The sequence below is a fragment of the Pogona vitticeps genome, chromosome 4 (genome assembly GCF_051106095.1).
Source record: "Pogona vitticeps strain Pit_001003342236 chromosome 4, PviZW2.1, whole genome shotgun sequence".
In the NCBI taxonomy this organism is placed as follows: Eukaryota; Metazoa; Chordata; class Lepidosauria; order Squamata; family Agamidae; genus Pogona; species Pogona vitticeps.
This window is the reverse complement of record NC_135786.1, coordinates 113,931,785-113,958,008: the sequence shown is the minus strand read 5'-3', so window position 1 is coordinate 113,958,008 and position 26,224 is coordinate 113,931,785. Positions and strand designations below refer to the sequence as shown.

The 26,224-nt window shown below is 40.8% G+C and overlaps 1 protein-coding gene across 1 annotated transcript in view; it reads left to right on the top strand.

Annotated features, from left to right (window-relative positions):
• LAMC1 (laminin subunit gamma 1) overlaps positions 1 to 26,224 on the top strand; it is a 155,348-nt gene that overhangs the window by 117,894 nt on the left and 11,230 nt on the right. Inside the window, exons 12-23 of the mRNA XM_072998133.2 lie at positions 1,227 to 1,448; positions 2,316 to 2,504; positions 5,023 to 5,268; positions 8,173 to 8,326; positions 9,559 to 9,701; positions 14,295 to 14,473; positions 15,821 to 15,977; positions 16,333 to 16,538; positions 17,006 to 17,085; positions 19,246 to 19,383; positions 21,472 to 21,616; positions 22,559 to 22,708. Coding sequence (XP_072854234.2) covers positions 1,227 to 1,448; positions 2,316 to 2,504; positions 5,023 to 5,268; positions 8,173 to 8,326; positions 9,559 to 9,701; positions 14,295 to 14,473; positions 15,821 to 15,977; positions 16,333 to 16,538; positions 17,006 to 17,085; positions 19,246 to 19,383; positions 21,472 to 21,616; positions 22,559 to 22,708 — 2,009 coding nt within the window. The remainder of the gene's footprint in view (positions 1 to 1,226; positions 1,449 to 2,315; positions 2,505 to 5,022; positions 5,269 to 8,172; positions 8,327 to 9,558; positions 9,702 to 14,294; positions 14,474 to 15,820; positions 15,978 to 16,332; positions 16,539 to 17,005; positions 17,086 to 19,245; positions 19,384 to 21,471; positions 21,617 to 22,558; positions 22,709 to 26,224) is intronic.

The window sequence follows — 26,224 nt, the reverse complement described above, 5'->3', positions numbered from 1 at the left end:
TTATCTTCAGGAACTAAAGGTGAAAAGATGGATATCTATACCACAGTTATGAGGAATCCTGGTTTGTCTGTTTCGGTAAACATCTCACTGCTTGTTTCATTACACATCTAATGTGAAATAGCAGTTATCATGAAGATGAGTAGAAGGAATATTGTTTTGCTAGCTGGTGGAAGAAGTAGGGAGATGGGGAATGTAGGGTCCTACCAAGGCTGTCGCCCAGCCAAGCCATAATACAGCCTTGGTGGAATATCTTTTTTATGGACTCTAATAGATCCTTTGTGCAGAATTTGCAAAACTCATAGATGGAAGTTGTTCCAGACAGGCTGAAAGTTATTGAAATGCATCTGCTCTTGGATTCACTTATATAGTGCTCCATAGTGCTTAAAGCACTCTCTGGGCAGTTTACAAGTTAATTATGCAGGCTACACATTGCCCCCCCCCCAGCAAGCTGGGTACTCATTTTACTGACTTCAGAAGGATGGAAGGCTGAGTCAACCTTGAGCTTGCTACCTGGGATTGAACCCTGGGTTCTGAGCACAGTTTTGGCTGCAGTACAGCGGTTTAACCACTGCGCCATGAGGCTTCTCAAAAACCTGTTGGAATGCACATGCGCTACAGACATGTAAGATCAATTCAGGTGACTGGAGTGAACAATCAAACTGTGCTCTCTGGAAAAGCAGCCAGTCTTGGGCTTGCTGGTCAAACTCAGCTAGCAAAAAAAAAAAACACAAAACCTTCTTACTCTTAAGTATGGGCATCATTTACTCTTCCTGACTTTAAAATAAAACCCTACCTATACTGCTTCCATAATATCAGAGTTACATATATAATAATACTATATATTATAATATACTATCTGTCCATCTGTCTGTCTGTCTATCTAGCTATCCTTATTTCTATTTCAAAATTCAGTGTTGTATCAAAAAGAAACACTGGGTGCCAACACATTACTCTCTCATTTTCATCCTATGTTTGGCTGTCTCGGAAAACAGGTTGCTAACAGAGGGAGGGCCTGATGTTATAGGGTAAAACTCATTAATCCTAATATGCCACAAAGATTAAACCCTAAGTGGGAATCATAAATGTGTCCACTTCAGTGTGCATTTTTTTGTGCTGTTGTTTTCGTCCTTGCACATTTGAGGGCCTTTACTCTTGTGACTGTGCTATATTGACCGATCTAGGCTTCTGCACTTCATTCACATGCAATTTTGTCCCATCTCTTCCAGGTGCTGGATACTTAGATGATGTCACAATCGTGAGTGCTCAGCCTGGGCCTGGAGTCCCAGCAACTTGGGTGGAAAGCTGTACCTGTCCCTCAGGGTATCTGGGACAGTTCTGTGAACGATGTGCTGAGGGCTACCGGAGGGAAACCCTTAGTCTTGGGCCCTACAGTCCATGTGTGCCCTGTTTCTGCAATGGTCACAGTGAAACCTGTGACCCTGAATCAGGTAAAGGAGACGGCAAGGAAGGGGTTAGGGGACAGGTGTTTGCACTTGGTCCTTAGACCCCCCCAAGAGTGATACTGAAAGGCATTACCTGTAGTTAAGGCCGGTGAAGAACTGAGTGGCTTATCCATGTTGTGTTGTAATACTACTACTCTGCTACATTGATACCAGCATCTAATCACAAGAGAGAACAAGCCAGTAGCTCCCTCTTCTAGTAAGCTGCCATAAAGACACAGACAGGGAAATATCTGGGTCTGGATTCCAGCATCTCCGATATGAGACCCTCTGGCAGTTTCGAAAGGCTTGAGTTAAATTACAGTACTCTTGATCACAAGATAACCATCAGAGAAGAATTGTTTCTTGTCCTGCAGTGTTGCTTATGGGCTTGTAAAATGTCAGTGAAAAGATGTTTAAAACATTGGCTTAATTTTATTTGCTTTGAATAGTAAGTTGCACTAGAATAGGGCCATTGAATCAATGGGAATTTACAAAAGAACATAAGAAGAGCCCTGCTGGATCAGGCCAAGGGCCCATCTAGTCCAGCTTCCTGTATCTCACAGTGGCCCCACCAGATTTGGCAAGGAGTCTGTTCCATAAGTTTCATTGATTCAAATAGGCCTACTCTAGCTATGACTTAGTTTAGTGTGGTTTAGAGTAGTCCCATTTGAATTAATGAAAAATCCACAAGTATTAAAAAAACACTCCTTTTTCCAGGGTTGTTGCTTGTCCATAACAAAGGTTCATAGCACTTGTGGCTACAGTGACTTGCTGGCAGCTACACTGAGCCACAAGAGGTTCCTGTAAGACAGTTACCAAAATGATTACATTGCTCTGGGAAATACACCTCCCTCTTTCCTCTGTATGATCCAGGAGCTTGTGACTGCAGGGACAATACAGCTGGCCCTCATTGTGAGAAGTGCAGTGATGGCTATTATGGAGATGCAACCACAGGCACCTCTTTGGATTGCCAGCCATGCCCATGTCCAGGAGGTTCAAGCTGTGCCGTTGTCCCCAAGACCAGGGAGGTGGTGTGCACCAATTGTCCAGCTGGTACCACAGGTATGTTCCCTTACATGCTGTTCTCATTAAGCACATATACATGATTCTTGCTGGAGGTATCTAGTACAGTATTTCACAGTGGGGGAAATGGTTCTTCTTCTGTTTTTATTTAATTTTATTTATTTATTCTATTTATATCCCGCCTATCTGGTCAATTATGACCACTCTAGGCGGCTTAAATAATAAGAATAATAAGAATAATAAGAATAATAAGAATAAGAATAAGAGTCTCAAGTATTTAATGTCTCAAGTACAGGACTTTTTAAACTGTGTCTGCAGTGAGCCTCCTTGCTTTGTTTCCCAAGTTAAGAGTGAATAATCTTAATAGCACAGCTGTGCTCGAAATGCAGATTTCCATGCTGGAGCTGAAGAAAGAAAGCAATTACAGTGGTGCCTCGCTTGACGATGTTAATTCGTTCCAGCGAAATCGATGTAGAGCGAAAACGTCATAAAGCAAAATAAAAAAGCCCATTGAAATGCATTGAAACCTGTTCAATGCGTTCCAATGGGCTGAAAACTCACCGTCCAGTGAAGATCCTCCATAGGGGCGGCCATTTTCCATGCCTGTGCAGTGAGGAATCCGTCCCTAAGCACAGCGGGGGGCCATTTTTTTCAGCCGGCAGCCATTTTGAAACCCAACCATCAGCTGTTTTTGATCATCGTAAAGTGAAAACCAGTTCCTGAAGCAGGGAACCGATCATCGTAAAGCGGAAAAAACCCATTCAAACCATCGTTTTGTGATCGCAAAAGCGATCGCAAAAACCTCACAGTCAAGTGGATCGTCGTTAAACGGGGTAATCATAAAGCGGGGCACGACTGTACTATACGGGTTAACATGATAAGGCTCAGAGGTTCTTTATGCCAGTATGAGGAACCTTCAGCCTTCCAGATGTTGTTGGCTCACAAATCATTTAAAAAGACAAGAACTGAAAGTAAATATGCAAAAAGCAATTTCTAATCAACAATTTTCCCATTTGGCCCTTGTCACTAACCAAGAGTGCATGCACATACACTTATTTTTCCCTTTGTCTTTGTGATCTGATAGATAGTTTACAACTGCAGTTGAGGAGTAGATAGGCTTACCATTCTTGCTGAATGATTCATCCAAATGATTACACAAACTGCCTCTGTCCATGAGTTAGCCATTTGAAGTTGGGCAAGTAACATTACATTGAATTTCTGAAAATTGGATGCCTTAGGGGTGTATGTGTTATTCCTTTGTGTTTCTTGTCAGTTAGAATAGCTAGGCTGGAAACCTAGATTCCTGTTTTCTTTGAAGTTCAGCTTCTTGCTTATCTTTAATTCCACCAAGTACATTATCAGTAGAGTAATTTCAAAAGAAACATCAAAAATCTGAAGCATTTCAGTTAACTCATGGTTAATTTCTGTGCATGTGAAGTTTTTGAGCAACAGTATTCTCCAATTTTCTTCATTCCTTTTTTTAGTTTTTCTTTTTATCTCCTGTCTCTTCATACTCTTGTAATTAGATTCTAAGACTTCACAAAAGACCTGGTCACTTTTATCTCAGTTCAGCACCTCCTTTGTTTTCGGTACCTGGCAAGACATCTTGTTTTAATAACTTGACCATTTAATTCAGAATATGTGGTGGCAGTGGTTAGAGCATTAGACTTGAAGATGGAAAACAGAGACTCATGTTCTGGTGGCTCTTCATTTAACCTTGAAAAAGCTGCTTTCACATGTCCCAAAGTTACAAACTTCTTAGAAGAGCAGGATGTCAGTATATTGGACAAGTGGGGTCAGCAGTCAAGTTTTGCAACTTATCTCCTTTCCTAAAAGGATTGCTCCCATTCATGGCTTCAGGCAGAGTCTTCAACTATCCCTCACCCACATTGTATTCTGTGGTTCCTTTTCTAGTGTCACATACAAAGGTTTTTCATACTATCAGATAGCTACATTTTGTGACTATAGAGCAATGGCTCTCAACCGTGGATAATCCAAGTGTTCTTGGACTGCAATTCCCACACCACCAGCTGCGCTGGCCAGGGTTTCTGGTTTTGCAGTCCAATAAAACCTAAGTTACCCATGATTGGGAACTACTGTTAAAGAACATACAAAGTTCTCATTGAGTTGTTTTGGAAGGAAGGATTCCCTTAAAAAAAGAAACAACCCCAAACAAGGAAACAACTATTTCTTGTACTTCTGCAAGCCTTTGGGTTCTCCTAATCATAACTATACTTTCCTCTTGTCTCTTAGTGGTTTCTTTTGGCTGCAGTCATGTCACCATTTTCTCCAGAATTCTTTAGTACAGCTGATAAATGGAAAACACGTTTCTATAATTTGAACACAGATGTTACCTTGTTTTGTGTGACTCAAGGTATTTGCACTGTTACATCCCAAGTAATTCATTCTGCCTTTATATATGACTAATTATATTTGGTGGCATCTAAATATATTTGTGGAAGAGCCTCCTCATGATGTGGCATATGATTTATAGGAGAAGGCTTTCAAGAGAATTCTCCCTTGCTTTCTAAAGTGCCTGTGTCCCATGTTCTCACAGGTAAAAGGTGTGAACTGTGTGATGATGGCTATTTTGGGGATCCCCTTGGCACAAATGGCCCTGTCAAGCCTTGCCGCCTCTGCCAGTGCAGTGACAACATTGACCCTAATGCCGTTGGGAATTGCAACCGCTTCACTGGTGAATGTCTGAAATGCATCTATAACACAGCCGGTTTCTATTGTGATCGGTGCAAAGCAGGGTTCTTTGGAAATCCCTTGGCTCAAAATCCAGAGGACAAGTGCAAAGGTAAGTTTCTTTCCTTTCTATAGCATGTGTTTTGTATAAGCCAGTGGTCTAGAACCATCAGATGCTGTCATCTCTGTCTGTCATCATTCTTCATTCAGAAGACTTGGGTATGGTATGAACTAGGATCAAAGCTTGGAAACAGTTGCTTTTTAGGACTACACTTCCCAGAGTCCATAGACAGCATTTATAAAAATAAAAATTCTGCACATCATTAGTGGCTATGCAAGGTAGAGGATTTGGGGAGTTGTAGTCCCAAAAAGTGGAGGAAGAAACTAGAACAATAGCTTTTCTTGACATGATTCTAACCAGTACAGATGACTTGGTGGAAGAAGTGTCAGTAAGGGGAATTCTAGAGGAAAGTGACCACATTCTACTTGACTTCTTGATTTCCAAAGAAGCAAAAGCAGAGTGTAGCTGCACTTGTACACTGGATTTTAGCTAAGTCAATTTAATAAACTCAGAACAATGGTAAGTCAGATCCCATGGCAGGAGATCCTAACAGGAAGAGGAATCCAATATGAGTGGGAGTTTCTTATAAAGGAAATTAAACAATTCCAACAAGAAAAAAAAGGTGGAAGATTTTTTTTAAAAAAAGACCAGTGGGCCTTCACAAAAAGGTTAGCATGGACATGAAAACAAACAAACAAACACACATATAGAAAGTAGAGGGAAGGCCAGACCACAAAGGAAGAGTACAGACAAGCAGCAAAGATAAAGGAAAGTAAAAGCTGAGAATGAGCTGAGGTTAGCAAGAGATGCTAAAAGAAACAAGAAAGCATTCATCATGTATGTGTATATTAAAGACAGAGAAAAGAAACAGTGGCTCAGCTGCTTAACGGGGTTAGGAAAATGACAACAGATGACAAAGAAAAGGCAGAGGTGTTTCCTACTTCACCTGGTCTTTTCCCAAAAAACAATCTATCACCCTCCATGCAAATGTGATGTACAAAGAGAGAGTAACTATTCTCAGACAAATAGGATTGCAGCTTGAAACTGATAAATAAATAGTCAAGGAATATCTTATTATTTTGAATGAGTTCAGATCCCCAGAGCCAGATGAACTGAATCCAGAAATATTGAAGGAACTGGCTGAAGGACTCTCAGGATAACTGCATATTCTTTCCTTGAAATCATGAAGGATAGATGAAGTTCTGGATGGTTGGAGGAAGGCTAATGTTGCCCCTATCTACAAAAAGGGCAAAAAGGAGGAACTTGAGAACTGCAGACCAGTCAGGCTGACATCAATCCCAGGGAAAATTTTTGAACAGATTACTCTGCGCTTCAGGCATTCTTGAAGCACTTTAAAAAGAATGCACTAATAATTAGAAGCCAACATGGATTTCTCAAGAACCAATCATGCCAGACTTATTTTATAAGGTCCATTCCTGGTCTGCAGTACTAAGATGAGGAGGATAATTTTTTTTAAAATCAGGTAACTTTCCTGGTAGATGGTGGAAATGCTGTTGGCATAATATATCTTGACTCCAGCAAACTTCTTAAAAAGGAAATTAAACAATTCCAACAAGAAAAAATGGTGGAAGGTGCCCCATGATATTTTGATTAGCAAGCTAAGTGTGGCCTGGATAGAACAACTGTCAGGTGAATACACGGTTGGTTACAGACTTGTACTCAGAGTGTTATCAATGACTCCTTCTCAAATTGAAAGGAGGTAACAAGTGGAGTACCACAAAGTTCAGTCCTGGGCCCAGTGCTCTTCAAATTTTTTATTAATAACTTGAATAAGGGGATGCACAGAATGCTTACCAAAACTGGGTGGAATAGCTAATACCCTGGAGGACAGGGAAAAAAATCAAAAAGATCTTGATGGTCTTGAGAACTGGGCTGAGAATAACAGGATGACATTTAACAGGAATAAATGCAAAGTTCTACACTTAGGGAGAAAAATCCAAACAGTTATGAGACTGGGAGATAGTTGGCTCAGTAATCCTATGGGCAAGAAGGATCTTGAGATTGTTTTAAATCACAAACTGAATATGAGCCAACAGTAGGATATGGCTGCAAAAAAGGCAAATGCCATTTTAGCTGCATTAACAGAAATACAGGCTTCAAATCTCATGAGATAGTAGTTCCCCTCTGTTTGGCACTGGTTCGGACTCCTCTTGAGTACTGTGTCCAGTTCTTCAAGAAGGATGCTGACAAACTGGAAGAAGTTCAAAGGAGGGCAACAAGGATGACAAGGGGACTGGAAACCAAACCTTACGGAGAAAGACTGAAATAATTGGGAATGTTTAGCCTTGAGAAAAGAAGACTATAGGGAGTTAAGATAATACTTGAAAGATAGTTCTACAGAGGATGCACAGAATCTGTTCTTGATTATCCCAGAGTGCAGGGCACATAATAATGGGCTCATGTTACAGGAAGTCAAACTTTGTTTGATTATCAGGAAAAACTTATTAACTGTTATAGCAGTACAGCAATGGAATCAATTACTTCAGGAGGCAGTGAGCACTCCAGTGCTGGAGGCACGTGAGAAAAAAAAAATTAGACAGCTGTTTGTCTATGAGAGAAACTGGCCAAGCCAGAAGCCCTTTCTGCAGTCTTGAACCTCCTTTGTTCTTGGCTGTGCATCTGGGTTCAATCAAAGCTTTGGCACTCAGGCTAGCATTTTGTCTCGAACTTATACAGGATATTTTTATTTCCTTTCTTCAGTGTAGGTATCAATGACTTTTTGGATAATAAAATAAATAAATATAATTATTTTTGCACCTCCCCTTGCCTGATGGCTCTTTTCTGCAGAGAGAGGAGATGTGAGACTTGTATTTGCGACATGAGGGTGAAGCCCAAAGTGCTTCCGCCTTTTGCATTCCCGGCCAATCTGGAGCTGTTGTCTGAATTCTAGCAAATTAGAAAATGCATATTGATAGGTTCCTTTTGCTGTTGCAGGTTGCAGTTGCAATCCTTACGGTACAAGGAATCCACAGACAAGCTGCAACCAAGTGACGGGACAGTGTGAGTGTTTTCCACATGTCACAGAGAGGGACTGCAGTTCCTGCGAGCCTGGCTTCTACAACTTGCAGAGCGGGCGTGGCTGTGAGAGGTGAATATGGCTTCTGTGCCTTGAAATTGGCAGAGGGACTCTGGGTTTCAAGAGATGGGAGAGAGTAGTAATTAAGGCATGTTAGCCTATGAGCAAGTTGTTACACATTTTACTCAGTTTGAATAGTTACAGACTTCAGTTTCAAAGAATTCTGTGTAGAGAAAATTGATGCCTGTCTTGATGCAAGAGTGCCATGCCAGAATACCTACTGATGTCTTACCCTTCAAATCCCTGCTCCCAGACCATTTTTCTCTGGATGCTTCACTTAAACCTTTTGTCCATACTCCATATAAAAGTTTGAATATGTGCAACTGTACTTAGGCATATACGTGTATTTCACTGTCTGTTGTTGTACTTTAGATTGTACAAGGGGGAGACCTTTGCTCATCTTGCTTTGTGCAGCACTGTGTATTTTTGTGATACTATAATTATATAATTATATATAACTATATAATTACTCAGTATAATGCACAGGATAAAATAATGCACAGGATAGATGAGTTTTCTTTGTTATTGTTTTGTTATTGTTTCACAATACACTACACACCAGTTAAGATCATATGAATCATTTAAACAAACATCAACTTCAACATAAGGAACAGAAGCAAAAAAAAATCTCCATTTACAGTACCTATTACAGTACCTGTTTCACTATCAGGTACATTATTATATGCCACATTTGTATAGTTTGTGTATGGCAAAGCTTAATCACAGAGCTATAGAGTAAGAAGCTTCAACAGTAAAAATGTGGAGTATCACCATGGGTAAAAAGATATTGATAATGTATTCATCAAAGCAAATTTGCAAGTTCTAACAGTATTTTGCCATTGACTAAGGCTTGAAATTTCCTAGAAATGCTCAGATACATACATTATATTCATTTTCTACAAGGTGACATTAAGTATTAATGCAAATGGTTACACTGCAGATTTTTATTCTTGTAACAACCCCTGAATAGGTGTCATTGTTCCTCAAATAATGAAGCAGATGGTTGCTTTACTTAGAAAATGTAATACTTCCATCATTGAATTTTTCTTCTCTTACTTTATCTTCCATTTCAATGTAAGAATGCACACATGCTAATGCTCATTTGTCTCATTCTTGCTTGATAACAAGCTTCTTATGGGGAAGCATTAATCTCCCTGCATATTCTCCAAATCAAACCTGATGGGCTCATAAATTCCTGCAATTTTAACGATGTGCATTGCATTTTTGTTTCTTTTTTCCACCAGGTGTGACTGCCATCCATTGGGTTCCACTAATGGCCACTGTGACATACAGACTGGGCAATGCGAGTGCCAGCCAGGCATCACTGGCCAGCGTTGCGAGAGGTGTGAAGCCAACCATTTTGGCTTTGGTCCTGAAGGCTGCAAACGTAAGGGGGAGCGGGGAACATAATTTTCCGTCCAGTCATCCCCTTTTTCTATTTGCTTGCTGCCTCTTTTTCTCTCTATTAAGAATCTTCTTGTTTACTTGTCATCATTAGTATGTTCATGGACTTGAATAAGCGGCTCCCCCTCCTCCCTGCCACTTTCTTTTCTTTTCTTCAACGTTATATGCGTTTCAAGTCCAGAGAGAATGTTTTTGAAGTTGCACAAGCCTCACTTTCTTCCTCTAGGGCATTATGATTGCATATGTTTCTGGACCATCTGCTGCTCCTTGTCATAAACACTTGCTCTGAATTTTGTCCCAAAATTGGCCTGTTTTCTGGCTGTTACCCTCCTACGCCTCTACTTTGGAGCATAGCCATTAACTGCTAACTCATGCTATTATTTATTTATTTATTTATTTATTTATTTATTTATTTATTTATTTATTTATTTATTTATTTATTTATTTATTTATATCCTGCCTTTCTAGACTATGTCTACTCGACATAGTCTAGAATAAAATTATTCATAAAACAATTAAAACCATGAATAAAATTGACAATGTTAGTATTGATCAAGATGGAAAATAGAACAAAAGACTAAGTAAAAGTAAAAGAATCAAGTATTGACAGGAGGGAAGGCCTGCCTAAAGAGCCATGTCTTTAATTGGCTCTTAAAAACACCCAGAGAGGGTGCCAGGAAGATCTCTGATGGCAAGCTGTTCCAAAGCCGAGGGGCCACTGCTGAAAAGGCCCGGTTTCTTGTTCTTTCTTTCCGGGCCTCGCTCAGCGTTAGGCCCCTCAGCCGTCTTTCCTGGCTACAGCGAGTGACTCGAGTAGATCTAGGTGGGAGAAGGCGTTCTGCTAGGTATCGAGGTCCTAAACCATTTAGGGCTTTATATGTCAACATTGACACTTTTAAATCAATGCAGAAACGAATGGGCAGCCAATGCAAGGCAGCCAGAATGGGAGAGATATGCTGGTGTTTTCTCGTTCCACTAAGTAATCTCGCTGCCACACTCTGCACCATTTGAAGCTTCCGCATCAATCTCAAAGGTAACGCCATGTAGATCACATTACAGTGGTCTAATCTCGAGATTACAAGCGTGTGAATCAGAGTGGTAAGGGCCCCGCCATCAAGATAGGGACGCAGCTGGGCAATCTGCCACAGATGCTAATAGGTGAAGCGGACCACTGATGCCACCTGGGTTTCCATGATGAGTGCCAGATCCAGATGTACTCCCAAGCTGTGAACCTCACTCTTTGTGGTGAGAGTCACACACACACACCCGGAAGGAGAGGGAGTTTCCCAAGCCGCCAATGGAGGCACCACCCACCCTCAGGACCTCTGTCTTGTCCAGGTTCAGCCTCAACCCATTCTCCTGCATCCATTGCAGTACAGACCCCAGACAGCGCTGAAGAGACAAAACAGCATCCACTGAAGTAGGTGGAAAGGAGATGTAAAGACCTGTGTCATCAGCATACTGATGGCACGAGGCCCCACACACCCAGTGGCCTCATATAGATATTAAACAGTATTGGGGAGATAATCGAGCCCTGCAGAACCCCACAGTTGAGACTCCACGGGGCTGAGACACTATCCCCAAACTGTACTGTCTGGGGGAGGTCCTCCAAGAAGGATCGGAGCCAGTCAAGCGCCAGATCACTGATTCCCAGCTCGGAGAGCCTCCCCAGGAGGATACCCTGTTCGACAGTATCGAAGGCAGCTGAGATATTGAGGAGGACCAACAGGGACATTTTGCCCATGTCAGCCTCCCTCACAGGTCATCCAACAGTGCGACCAGTGCCGTTTCTGTGCCGTGGCATGGCCTTAAGCCTGACTGGAACAAATCTAGGGCATTGATTTCATCCAAAAGAGCCTTAAGGTGGTCAGCCACTACCCTCTCTACCACCTAGCTGAGGAAGGAAACATTGGCGGCGGGCCTATAATTGCCAGTATCGTCCGCTGCCAAGTTTGGTTTCTTCCTGATGGGCCTAATGAGTGTCTCCTTGAGAGCGAGGGGGACCTTGCCCTCCTGGAGAGACCCATTAATTATCACTGTGGCCCATTCCGTTGTTATAGGCCTGGCTGCTTTGATTAGCCAGACCAGGCAAGGGTCAAGAGAGGAGGTGGTGGCCCGACAGCGATCAAGCACTTTGTCCACCATATCTGGCATCACAGGCTGAAAGAATTCAAGTCTCACTGGGCTGGAAATCTTTGCTCGATCCACTGTATTTAGAGGTCCTGGTGGACAGCCTCCACTTTAGATTTTAAAAAATGCTAATGCTAATGCTAATGCTAATGCTAATGCTAATGCTAATAATAATAATAATAATAATAATAATAATAATAATAATAATAATAATAATAATGCTAATAATAATGCTAATGCTAATGCTAATGCTAATGCTAATGCTAATGCTAATAATAATAATAATAATAATAATAATAATAATAATAATAATAATAATAATAATAATAATAATAATAATAATAATAATAATAATAATAATAATAATAATAATAATAATAAATACAGTAGTGTGCCATCAAGTCACTGATGGGAACCCTTTTTAGGGTTTTCTAAATAGAGAGTACTCAGAAATAGTTTATTGTTCACTTCTGGTGTGCCCTGGGACTGTGCAGTTTGCTCCAGGGCCATACAGACTGGCTCTTCCAGGATGCACAGTGGGGACTTGAACTCCCAACCTCCAGCTCTCTGCAGCCAGATACCTAACTTGCTGAGTTATCCAGACAGAGTTAGGAACATACGAAGTGTGTAAAAATTTTACATACATGCCTGTTTCACCAAATCCTCCCATCTGTTTTCCTGACATTGCTGGATTAAATTAAATGTTACTCTTATGCCACACTAGATGGATGCAGTGGCCCAGTGCACACAAAGCATTGGCTCGCTGCACATCTGGGCTTCTTGATATTAGGAACGCAGACTGTGTTGCCTTTTTCCCTTGGCAACACAATTTGGCAACTTCACTCCTCATGTCTGCTATAGTTTTGTATCTAGACCTTTGGTCTAGATGGGCGGGATAGAAATAAAATAAAATAAAATAAATCAATAAATAATATGTATGTATTACTGATAGAAACATCTAATGTAGAGATTGCAATAGTTATTTATTTATTTATTTATTAAATTTATACCCTGCCCCTCTAGACCATGTCTACTCGGGGCGGCTTACAACATAAAATAAATCAATATAAATATATATATAAATACAATTGCAATATTAAGACAATTAATTTAAGAAAGGAGTACCAAGATGGGATAGAATAAGAAATGCATTTGAGAACTGTGCTTTATGGAGACAGATATGTAACAACTTACTCTGTTCAGGGGAAAAGGGTGGTCAAGGAAGTTTGTTTTTTCAAGGCTGGTTTCCAGTTTGCAAACCATGGTTTCTACAAAGGCAATGAGCACACACAAATTCAAGTATAATTTGAAGTGTGACTCTATCTAGAAGAACAGAAATATATGGCAAGTAAAATTTTACTCATCCCACTATATTTTATATATTGGCCAAAAGCATGCTGCTTTGTGTAGTAAATCAAGAGTAGACCCATTGAATTAATGGGATTTAGTGAATCACCTCCTCTTTAAGTTCCATTGATTCAAATGGCCCTACTCTAACTGCGACATACTTTTTGTTGTTTTCACTGAAAAAGACTTACAGGGCTCCCTCCCAATGCCTGAAACAGTCAGTGGAACTATTTGTCACAGCTGTATCTTTATGATGAGACACATCAAATTTGGGATACTCATCAGGCATCTCCCAAAAAGAAGTATTGCCTTCACAAACTGGCAGTTCTGTCATTTATCCTTTTCCACAGGCATTGCATATGGGCGTAGTGGACATCTTCTTCACAGTCTTTCAAGCATCATTTGCCCAGGAGAGAGAGAGAGAGAGAGAGAGAGAGAGCATGTTGAGCACTGACGTGCACCCTATTTTTTTCATTGGCATAACTTTCTTAGCACAAACTTGAATTTAGAGACTTTCACATCAAGAGAACCAGTCTGAAAGAACAATACAGTAGCTTGCTTTCCTCCCAGGCATCGATTGAGGGCAAAGTGAACCAAGAGCTTCTACTTACATTTGAAATGAATTATCACAATGCAATCCACAGAGTGTATAAATGTAATTATATCTGTGATGGGATTTGTCTAGCCACTGCAATAAAGATTTCTAGGGAAAGATGCTAGTCAGGGCATCTATATTTTTATTACAACTCTAGAAATATGTGCAGAAGTAATCCCATGGTCTTAATTGTGAATCCTATGTGCTCCATTTGGGTTGTATCACATATGATTTGCAAATATCATAGACATAAAGCTTTCAGTAAGAAACTGATAGCTAAAAATGCATAATTTTCACTGTAGCAGAATGCATAAGCTCTACAATGGACTGAAAATTCTGCATGCCTTTAAAGATTAACTCATGGCAAGTTTAAAATGTTGGTTCATAAATCTTAAATGTATTCTAAGATTTTATGTTACATGTCTTCTGGAAAAGATTCATTTAGGCCTTTCCCCCTTCATTTTCTTCTTCCTCATAATTACTTTTATACCCTTGTTTCTTCAGCTTGTGATTGTGATCCCGAAGGATCTCGCTCTCTTCAGTGCAAGGAGGATGGTCGTTGTGAATGCAAAGAAGGCTTTGTGGGAAACCGCTGTGACCAGTGTGAAGAGAACTATTTCTACAACCGTTCCTGGCCTGGGTGTCAAGAATGTCCTGCTTGTTACAGACTGGTGAAAGATAAGGTTAGACCCAAGAGAATTTTTCGCAAGACAACATTAACCGCGCTGCATTGGCTGCCCATTCGGTTCCGCGTTGACTTCAAAGTTCTGACGCTTACGTTTAAAGCCCTAAACGGTTTAGGGCCTCGATACTTGGCGGAACGCTTATTCCCACCCAGTTCTACCCGTGTCACCCGAGCGAGTCAGGAGGTGAGGCTGAGGAGCCTGACGCCGAGGGAGGCCCGGAAGGAAAAGACAAGAAACTGGTCCTTCTCGGCGGTGGCTCCTCGCCTCTGGAACAACTTACCTCCTGACATTCGCGCAGCTCCCTCGCTGGGTATTTTCAAGAAACAACCGAAAACATGGATGTTTAGGCAGGCCTTCCCCCTTTCTACCTAATACCTTCTTTTTCTGTTATAATATATCCCGTTTCTCGCCATCTTTGGGAAAAAATTTTATTCTATCTTTTAATTTATGTAAATTATTATTTGTGATGTGGTTTGTTATATGTTTATTTTTTAACTGCATTTTGTAAGCCGCCTAGAGTGGTCACAATTGACTAGATAGGCGGGGTATAAATGAAATAAATAAATAAATAAATAACCGCAGAACGAATTAAATTTGTTTTGTGAGGCACCACTGTATATCCATACAGTTGCATGAATGAAGCATGGTGATAAAGAATTTGAGTCGTTTTTTATTTGTATGATTTGGAAGAACACTTGAGATTTGTCAAAAGGGAAGGGGCAGTCCATCTGTAAAGTATGGCTTTTGCAAAGCGTTGATTGTTTTACCAGATCATTACATTGTGTTTGTTTTGCATTCCTTACTCATTGTCATTTCTACATTTTTCATTGAAACTGGTGTTCTGTTGCTATATTTGCCATCACATGGGTAAAATTTGACAGCAAGATATGCCTGTAAATCTTCTAAATTGATAAGAAGCCTGTATTGAAGTCACAGATACTCCGTCATGCAGAATCCTACTTTTTATGCCTGCATCTGGTTATAGAGAGAGACTTGACCACAGGGCCTGAATGACTCCTGCTGGAGTCTTAAAGATATGGCTTTTATTATAGCAGATTTACCCTGCTCCTCAACCAGAAATGTTGTTGGGGTAGTTTACATTTAAACAGTTATAAAAAGAAGATAGCCCCGCCTGCTTGAAGGTGCACAAGTCTAAAAAGATATCATGCAAAAGGGAAACGGGGAAACAGCAAGTAGCCCTTCAGCACAGCTGGTGGAAATTGCCCAGTTTCCTATGCCATCTCTTTCTGCTGCAACCTGCTGGGGTGGTTTGGATCAACTTCATACATCTTAGGTAAAAAGTGTGATTCTTTAGCCTCTTTTTCTCTGTTCTTTTTTCTTTAGGTGGCAGAACAGCGAGAGAGATTGCGGGAGCTAGAAAATCTTATAGCCAACCTAGGAACTGGTGATGAAACTATAACTGACCAAGCTTTTGAAGACAGGCTGAAAGAAGCAGAGAAAGATGTCATGGACTTGCTTCGGGATGCCCAGAGCATCAAAGGTAGGTCAGTGCCACAGAGGAGACATTTTCCTGGATGTTACTTGCTCTGAGCATGCCTTACATTAGTGATTATTATATGATATGCTTCAGAAGACATGAGGTGCTTGAAAGTAAAATTGAAGAAACTACAGTAGGTCCTGGTTTTGGAGATGTTTCGGGAGATAGTCATGTGATTTTGTTGTGTGTTAGACACTAGATTTTAAAATCCATTTTTTAAAAATTTGATGCAGAATGTATTCAAAGGCTGGATTATTCTTTTTCTCTCTCTTGTGTATCAGTAAAATCAGTCATGCTTGTACTTGCCCATCTTTGTCTGCAGTTAATTCAAATTCCCTTGATACTTTGCCTGTTTTAGATGTAGATCAAGGTTTGATGGATCGCCTGCATGAGATCAACAGAACTCTGTCCAGTCAGCTTGGTAGGTTAAGAAACATCCAGAACTCAGTAGAAGAAACAGAAGACCTTGCTGAGCGGGCTCAGGCCCGAGTGGACAACACACAGGAATTGATTGAAACAGCTTCAAATATGCTGCAGAGAGCAAGGATGGCAGTGGCCAATGTAGTGAGTGGTTTTGTGTGCTCTATATTTGACATTTCACACTTCACGGCTGAGACTGTTCATATTCTATGTATATTACAAGCATGTTCTCCTTTGAATATATACTAGCTTCTCCTTAAAGCAGGTGAAGGGGCTTCTGGCCATTATGGTTGTAAAACTGTATTTGGAAGAGTGTAAGGAATGCTTAATAGAATTGCTGAAATTAGGTAAAATGATAAATAATATGTTCAAAATAAGAAACAAAGTGATGGTGTCACATTGTACATTTCATTTTTACCCACTGCATGGAGAATCAGGGAAATCACACATGATGGCCTCTTTTAGCACCAGCCCCATGTTTGTCATGTTAATCTGGTTTCATTCCACAGTTTCTATTACGTAGTGATAAATCTAGAATACAAGAGGGTATTGTTCACATGTTTAAAGGTATAAGAGATGGCTCCTGAAAATATGTTTGGTTCTTTCTTCAGTCTATTACACCACCCGAATCAACAGGTGACCCCAACAATATGACTGTCTTGGCAGAAGAAGCTCGTCAGCTGGCTGCACGGTGAGACCCACTGTATCCATTCAAGTTTAATACATTGTCAAGAAACAGGAGATTGCTGTCTCCCCCACTTGTATCTTCTCGCTCTGCCAACATACCTTCAGTCATGAATTATTATTCTGCCAAGTCTGCAGAGTTGCCACCAGCATCCCCTATTTAGAATCCTCTCCCCTTTTTGCTGGAACTGCTTCCCACCCTTTTGTTTTCAACTCTCCGGAATCTTCCCTTCTTTTCCCTTTTGGCCTAAAGGCAGTTATTGCTGATAGAAAGAGTAGGACCCATAATGGAGGCTGCCCTTCCTCTGATTAATGTGTGTGGATTCTAGTTGTTTAACTGTGACTGTTAGAAACTGAGATGCAAACATAAAATGTATGGTAGCCAAAAATACACAGTGTGTGTGTGCTTGCATAGCTCAGATGATGAAGGGCCATGAGTTTGTATAGGGTAGTATGCTTTTCCTTTAAAATGCATGTTGAACATGAACTCAGGAAGAAATTAAATTAAGTTTAAGGAGGAAAAAAAATCATGATTTAAACACACATTAAGGCTTCATACGTGAGGTTCTTGGTATGTATTTTGCCCCCAGGGTACATTTGAAAATTTGTTTCAACCCCAGTGATCCAGTCACACTAGAATGATCCAGTTACTCAAAGAAAGTAAATCATTAGGCATTTCTTTTTCTTCTGGTCAGATAACACGGGCATGCATCAGCTAGTTTTAAGTTTCAAGCTCTTGTGTCTCCCACCCTCACCCCACTGACTTCTGTTTGCATTAGTCACTTCCTGTTTGAACAGACTTGCCAACTAATGGAAAATATATAGTTTTTTACAAGACTTCGATGGGAATCATTGCCTAAATATTTTCCAGAGGATGGAATAGGATTGCAGTAGTCTACAGAATTCAGGGGGTTTGGCGCTGAGGCAGATGCTCTAGATAACTTTAATCTGACTTCAGGCCTGATAATGGGACAGAGATTGCTTTTGTCATTTTGTGGGGTGATCTGCATTAGAATATGGATGGGGGACAGTTACCATTTTGGTTCAGCTGGACCTCAGTGGTTTTCAGTACTATTGATGATAGGATCTTTCTGGACTGCCTCACTGGCATGACATTTGGAGACACTGTTTTATGGTAGTGGCCTTTATTAGAGGGATGATTTCAGAATGCATTTCTGGGGAAATCCTGTTGGATGCTTGTGTCCCTTTGGGCTCCCACTGCTTGCTGTCCTCCCATTCGTCATTTACCAGGTGTGACTGCCTGTCTCTCTGCATCCAGTTTCCTTTCTTCTGGTTAGGGTAGGCCACCCTATTCATTTAAGTGATGCTGCAGACTACAAACATATTTTAATCAATTAATTAATCAACTTACAAAACATTCAAGTGTCTAGATTCATCCAACAAGATGGGGGACAATCTTGGTTGCATATAAACAGTTATTTGGTTATATATATATATATATTTTAATAGATTTTTTAAAAATTGTGTTATAATTATATATTATTGGTTTGTTATTGCTGCCCATTTTAGTAGAAAGATACAATAGGAATTGAATGAATATGGAGTTTAAGTTATGGGTGGCCAACTGTGTCACTGACACTATGGGTTTTGGCACCTACTAGGCAGGAATAGCAGGAGAGGGGCCAGACAACAGCATGGAGCCAGGTCTGTGCTACCTTTTAGCTTCTTTTGTGCTGAACTGCTGCATGCTCTTCAGCTCAATACACTAAATAGTAAGCCAGCCCACAGCAGAAGGGACTGCCTGTGTGCTGTATTAAGCCTGGCTGTTACATGTTTTGAATTGGGCCCTTGGTGTCCTCATTGCAGTTCCTGTGTTTTTGGCAGTCCTGCACCTCCCCCAGCCCTTGCATTTTTCTGGCAAAAAGGGTAAAGACTTGGAAGAGTGGCAGTTCACCTTTTCAGCAAGTTACGCTGTTTAATAACCCCAAATATCCATTCTTAAAAAACAAGAAATAAAGTTTTAGCCATATTTAGCCCCCTTCCTTCTAGGAGCAATTCAAGCATTATTGAAAATATTGTTAAAATTCAACATTTCAACATGTTCTTTTCCTTGAAATTAGTGTCCCATATTAATGTGTTTGTAGAGGAAAAGTAAAACAGGGATAGCTTTCTAACCAATTTTTTCTCTTCCAAACTATTCCCTTAGACACAAGCAAGAAGCTGATGATATTGAGCGTATAGCTAGAGAAGCAAATGATACATCATCACAAGCATATAAGCTGCTTTTAGATACACTGGCCGGAGAGAATCAAACAATGAATGACATCAATGACCTTAATAGAAAGTAAGTCTGATTAGAAGACCAAAACAAGAATGCTCTAAAGGCAAATGTTTGCTACCATATTGTCTTGTTTTTTAAAAAATATATTAACTGGGTTTTAGATCATATTGCCCAAAATGGCTAGCAATAGTATCGAAAATAGTTTAAATGGAAGGTGTTTCTGTTTGTGTTCAGTGGCTATTCTTTCAGCTCGAATGAATGAATGAATGAATGAATGAATGAATGAATGAATGAATGAATGAATGAATCCATCCATCCATCCATCCATCCATCCATCCATCCATCCATCCATCCATCCATCCATCCATCCATCCATCCATCCATCCATCCATCCATCCATCCATCCATCCATCCATCCATCCAAAAAAAGATAAGACACACATTCAAAAATTGAAGAAGAAAATTACAACACCCTCTGTAATTAAAAAACATTCTCCCTTCTCACCAAACCAGTCAGTGCCCAAAAGCTTGCCTGAAGAGAAAGTTCTTTGCCTGTTGGTGGAAGGACGGCAAGAGAGCAAACTTAGCATCCTGGCTAAGGGAATTCTATCTCTAAGCCCTCTCTCCATTCCTCACTAAATTTAAGTGAGGCATGCGTCACTGTAGCCAATTGGCAATAAAGACATTTATTTTATTTATTCACAAAACATCAATTAGTTTGGTAGGCAGTTAAAAACAATTGAAGTATCTTTACCAGAAACCCCAATTGGTTGTGCCATCTCTCAAACATACAGTGGGTGACAGGCTTGTTAATTCCTGCAGTTTGTGTATGGTGGCCACTAACTGTAAGCCACAGTACACTAAAGACTGCTGAAATGGATACAGAATTAAAAGCTAGAGGAGTAAAACAAACCACATGGAAAGAATGGCAAAATGCAATAACTTTGACTTGGTGCTGAACATTGTGAGTTGAAGTTGTCTCAGGAAGATTTCCATATAGTCATTGGCCAAATGAGTCAAGGAACAATGTATTCTCGAAGGCTTTCACGGCCGGGAACTGATGGTTGTAGGTTTTTTGGGCTGTCTGGCCATGTTCTGGTGGTTACTCTTCCTAATGTTTCGCCAGTCTTTGTGCCTGGCATCTTCAGAGCACAGGCGTTAGAACTCTGTGTTCTGGTCAAGGAACACATCTCAAAGACAGTATAGGGCTATCAGGAACAAATGCCATGTTGATGCACCCACAGATCTTGCTTCTCATGGCTATGTGGATTAACTTAAAAGATGAGGTAAAAGGTCACATAGGCCCCCAAGTCATTTGGGCATTTTAACCAGTGCCTTTCAAATAGTGGTCAAAGGTGACAGATTGTGCAGTGGATCCAGCCAGTGTGGTCTACCCACATGAAGGTTCACCATGCCCTGCCAGCATTAATAGACTAGCACTGAACTCGCTTCTTCCTTTCTTTTAAATCCTTGTGATATATTTCATTAGAGGAACTCATTGAATATATGAGGCTGGCCTGTAGTGTGAGACTGTAAAGCTCCACATTCTCTCCCTCAACTGGCAGCAGTTCTCTTATGTCTCAGAGATCCATTTCAAAAGCTGAGCAATCTTCTAAATGCAGATACACTTCTTGTGCCTTGGAGTGAAAGATCTTCTTCATTCTTCACCTGGGTCATATATATTTATGTGCATGAACCTGGCAGTGCTTTCCTAAAGGACTTTTTGTGCTCAGGCCAGTATTTTTACCTGGAAGCCTCAGATGCACAAATGTGTGGTCTTGAAAGGCCAAAATTTGGTGTTGAAAGAGGGCCAAAAGGTTTCACATGTGCACCCAAACATGCATGGGAGTATATGCATACAAATGTATGCAGTTGATGTATGTGCACATATATTTAAACCTATCACAAGTGCCTATATGTACACTGCATGGTTGCTGTGCACACATACACATGTTCCATACCAGCAGTCCTGTCTATGTTGCTAGAGGGGGTGAGGGGGCTGCTTTGGGATCACAGAAGAGACCAAATCCTACTCCTTTCCATCCAGGATCTGGGGATTTGGGGAGGGTGGACCTAGGGCAACATAAGTGGTCTTTTGGAGGCCTGCGTGAATGATCAGGAGAATTGCTAAAGAATTTATTTGTTTCTTAGATATAACCAAGCAAAGAATCTTTCCCGAGATCTAGAAAAACAGGCAAATAAGGTCCATGCAGATGCAGAGGAGGCTGGAAACAAAGCCCTGCAAATCTATGCCAATCTCAGCAGTCTGCCATCAATAAATTCTGAGGAGCTAGAGGTATGTAGGATTCAAATTCTTGCATAGAATTATTATACATTATGACTGGCAAATCTTTAGAACCACAACAGAATTGAAAATTGTTTGACCTTTGGTAGCTGATACCAGAAATAATAATAGTTCAGGTTCTTCAGCTATGGCCTATCCCAGGGATGGGCAATTAATTTCTATAGGGGGCCATATGAAAAATCTGAACTGTGTTCAGGGGCTGAACCAACTTTATTTAAAAATAAAATGAAACAGTGATGTTATGATTGTTTTTATTTTAAACTTGTTAATCTTCACAAATACTAAAGAGGTTTTTTGCGGTATGTTAAAGATAAGCAACTGATCAACTTTAGACAAAAAGCTATAAATGGTTTTGATGTTCAGCTTGTTCAGTGAGAGAAATCCAGTCTGTCTTGGGCTTGAACAAGTGCTTGAACACCAGATTGGAGCGACGACCAGTGGACCGGACAGGAGCGGCTCACGGGCCGTATGCGGCCCTCGGGCCACACTTTGCCCAGGTCTGGCCTATCCCCATCTGATTCTCTCCACATGTTTTGATCTTTAACTTCTATTGTTACTATATTCAACATTTATATAATAATATGAACCTTAACAAATCGAAGCCTGAACTTCCTAGCTGCCAGAGCCAATTGTTTTAACCGTTTTTATGTTAGTCTGCCTTTGTAAAGGCCTATGGCCAGAAATAATAAAGGCATAATGTAATTTCTATTGTCATTACATCTCATGGCTCAAAATTAGCCATGCTAATGCAGGCTGATGAAAATTGCAATCCAAAACATTTGGAGGCTCTGGTAGAGGGTAGGCTTCATTTGTCTCATAAATTTTAAGCTTATAAGACTTGGTTTCCCCGGAGTATACGATGTACACTTCTGTACTGTAAACTGCTACACTTCCAGAAGTCGTTTCTCTTCCCATTTTTTCTTCCATGTGCAGAATGAAGCCAATAAAATAAAAAAGGAAGCCAGAGAGCTGGATCAGTTAATCAACAGGAAGCTGAAGGATTATGAGGATCTTAGAGAAGACATGAAAGGGAAAGAATTGGAAGTACAAAACCTTTTGGAGAAAGGCAAGACCGAACAGCAGGTTAGTTCAGTGTAGAACTTCTTGCCTATAATGGAAGCAAGCTATAAATGCATATTAGAAAAATTATGATCTATGTGACCCTTTAACAGATGAGTCATTTCTAGAGCTCTATAACTGACACCCAACCTGAAGTAGTAACAAAGAATTGGGTGCTGGTAACAGCTGGAAACTACGAAGATGTGAATAATAAAAATGAAAAGATCCAGGAACTTAGACAAAGATGACAATGCACTGCTTGCTTTTGTTTAGTCATTTAGTCCTGTCCGACTCCTCGTGACCCCATGGACCTGTCTTCCACTGCCTCCCGGAGTTGGGTCAAATTCATGTTGCTAGCTTCAGTGACACTATCCAACCATCTCGTCCTCTGTCATCCCCTTCTCCTCTTGCCTTTACACTTTCCCACATCAGGGTCTTTTCCAGGGAGTCTTCTCTTCTTATGAGATGGCCAAAGTACTGGAGCCTCAGCTTCAGGATCTATCCTTCCAGTTAGCACTCAGGGTTGATTTCCTTCAAAATTGATAGATTTGTTCTCCTTGCAGTCCAGGGGACTCTCAAGAGTCTCCTCCAGCACCACAATTCAAAAGCATCTTCGGCAGTCAGCCTTCTTTATGGTCCAGCTCTCACTTCCATACATCACTACTGGAAAAACTATAGCTTTGACTATGCAGACCTTTCTATTGAAAGGTCCGCATAGTCAAAGGTGATGTTTCTGCTTTTTAAGATTCTGTCTATGTTTGTCATTGCTTTCCTCCCAAGAAGCAGGCCTATTTTAATTTTGTGTCTGCTGTCACCATCTGTAGGAATCATGGAGCCCAAGAAGGTAAAATCTGTCACTGCCTCCATATCTTCCCCTTCTATTTGCGAGGAGGTGATGGGGCCAGTGGCCATTATCTTAGTTTTTTTTTTGTTGACCTTCAGACCATTTTTGCGCTCTCCTCTTTCACCCTCATTAAGAGGTTTTTTAATTCCTCCTCACTTATTGCCATCAGAGTGGTATCATTTGCATATCTGAGGTTGTTGATGTTTCTTCCAGCAATCTTAATTCCAGCCAGGGATTCCTCCAGTCCGGCCTTTCGCATGATGCATTCTGCATATAAGTTAAATAAACAGGGAGACAACATACAGCCTTGTTGTAATCCTTTTCCGATTTTGAACCAATCAGTTGTTCAATATCCAGTTCTAACTGTGGCTTCTTGTCCCACATATAGAATTCTCCGCAGACAGGTAAGGTGGACAGGCAGTTCCATTTCTTTAAGAACTTGCCATAGTTTGTTGAGGTTCACGCAGTCAAAGACTTTTGCATAGTCAATGAAGCAGAAGTAGATGTCTTTCTGTAACACTCTGGCTTTCTCCATAATCCAGTGTGCGTTAGCAATTTGGTCTCTAGTTCCTCTGCCCCTTTGAAATCCAGCTTTTACTTCTGGGAGTTCTCGGTCCACATACTGCTGAAGCCTACCTTGTAGGATTTTTAGCATAACCTTGCTAGTGTGTGAAATGAGTGCAGTTGTACGGTAGTTGGAGCATTCTTTGCACTGCCCTTCTTTGGGACTGGGATGTAGACTGATCTTTTCCAATCCTCTGGCTACTGCTGAATTTTCCAAACTTGCTGGCATATTGAGTGTAGAACCTTTACAGCATCATCTTTTAAGATTTTAAATAGTTCCACTGGAATGCCATCACCTCCACTGGCCTTGTTGTTAGCCATGCTTTCTAAGGCCCACTTGACTTCACTCTCTAGGATGTCTAGCTCAAGGTCAGCAACCACAGTATCTGAGTTGTTCGGGACATCCAGATCTTTCTGGTATAATTCCTCTGTGTATTCTTTCCACCTCCTCTTGATGTCTTCTGCTTCTGTAAGGTCCCTTTCATTTTTGTCCTTTATCATGTCTATCCTTGCACAAAAGGTTCCTTTAATATCTCCAGTTTTCTTGAACAGATCTCTGATTTTTCCCTTTCTGTTCTTTTCCTCTATTTCTTTGCACTGTTTATTTAAGGAGGCCCTCTTGTATCTCCTTGCTATTCTTTGGAAGTCCACATTCAATATTCTGTAACTTTCCCTATCTCCCTTTCAGTTTGTTTCCCTTCTCTTCTCTGCTATCTGTAAGGCTTCTTGGGACAGCCACTTTGTTTTCTTGCATTTCCTTTTCTTTGGGATGGTTTTTGGCTGCCTCCTGTACAATGTTACGAGCCTCTATCCATAGTTCTTCTGGCACTCTGTCCACCAAATCAAGTTCCTTAAATCTGTTCTTCACTTCCACTGTGTATTCATAAGGGATACCTGACTAGCCCAGTGGTTTTTCCTACTTTCTTCAGTTTAAGCTTGAATTTTGCTATAAGAAGCTGATGATCAGAGCCACAATCAGCTCCAGGTCTTGTTTTTGCTGACTGTTTAGAGCTTCTCCATCTTTGACTGCAGAGAATATAATCTGATTTCGGTTTTGCCCATCAGGTGATGTCCATGTGTAGAGTTGCCTCTTGTGTTGTTGCGAAAGAGTGTTTGTGATGACCAGCTTGTTCTCTTGACAAAACTCTATTAGCCTTTGCCCTGCTTCATTTTGAACTCCAAGGCCAAACTTACCTGTTGTTCCTTTTATCTCTTGACTCCCTACTTTAGCATTCCAATCCCCTATAATGAGAAGAACATCTTTCTTTGGTATCAGTTCTAGAAGGTGTTGTAAGTCTTCATCGAATTGGTCAGTTTCAGCCTCTTCAGTATCAGTGGTTGGTGTATAAACTTGGATTACTGTGATGTTGAAAGGTCTGCCTTGGATTCATATTGAAATCATTCTATCATTTTTGAAATTGTATCCCAGTACAGCTTTTCCCACTCTTTTGTTGACTATGAGGGCTACTCCATTTCTTCTATGGGATTCTTGCCCACAGTAGTAGAAATGGTAATCGTCTGAATTGAATTCGCCCATTTCGGTCCATTTTAGTTCACTGACGTCCCGGATGTCAATGTTTATTCTTGCCATCTCTTGTTTGACCTCATCCAGCTTATCAAGGTTCATAGATCTTACATTCCAGGTTCCTATGCAGTATTTTTCTTTGCAGTATCAGACTTTCCTTTCGCTTCCAGGTGCGTCCACAGCTGAGCACCCTTTCGGCTTTGGCCGAACCACTTCATTAGCTCTGGAGCTATTTGTACTTGTCCTCCACTCTTCCTCAGTAGCACGTTGGACACCTTCCGACCTGAGGGGCTTATCTTCCAGTGTCATATCTTTTAGCCTTTTGTTTCTGATCATGGGGCATTCTTGGCAAAGATACTGGAGTGGCTTGCCAGTTCCTGCTCCAGGTGGATTGCGTTTAGTCGGAACTCTCCACTATGACCTGTCCGTCTTGGGTGTCCCTGCATGGCATAGCCCATAGCTTCTCTGAATTACTCAAGCCCCTTCGCTACGACAAGGCAGCAATCTGTGAAGGAGAATGCACTGCTAGCAAATAGTAAACAGAGAAGATTGGATAAACATTGTCTGCCACTTGCAAGCAAACCTAGTTCTGGGGACTTCCTTATAC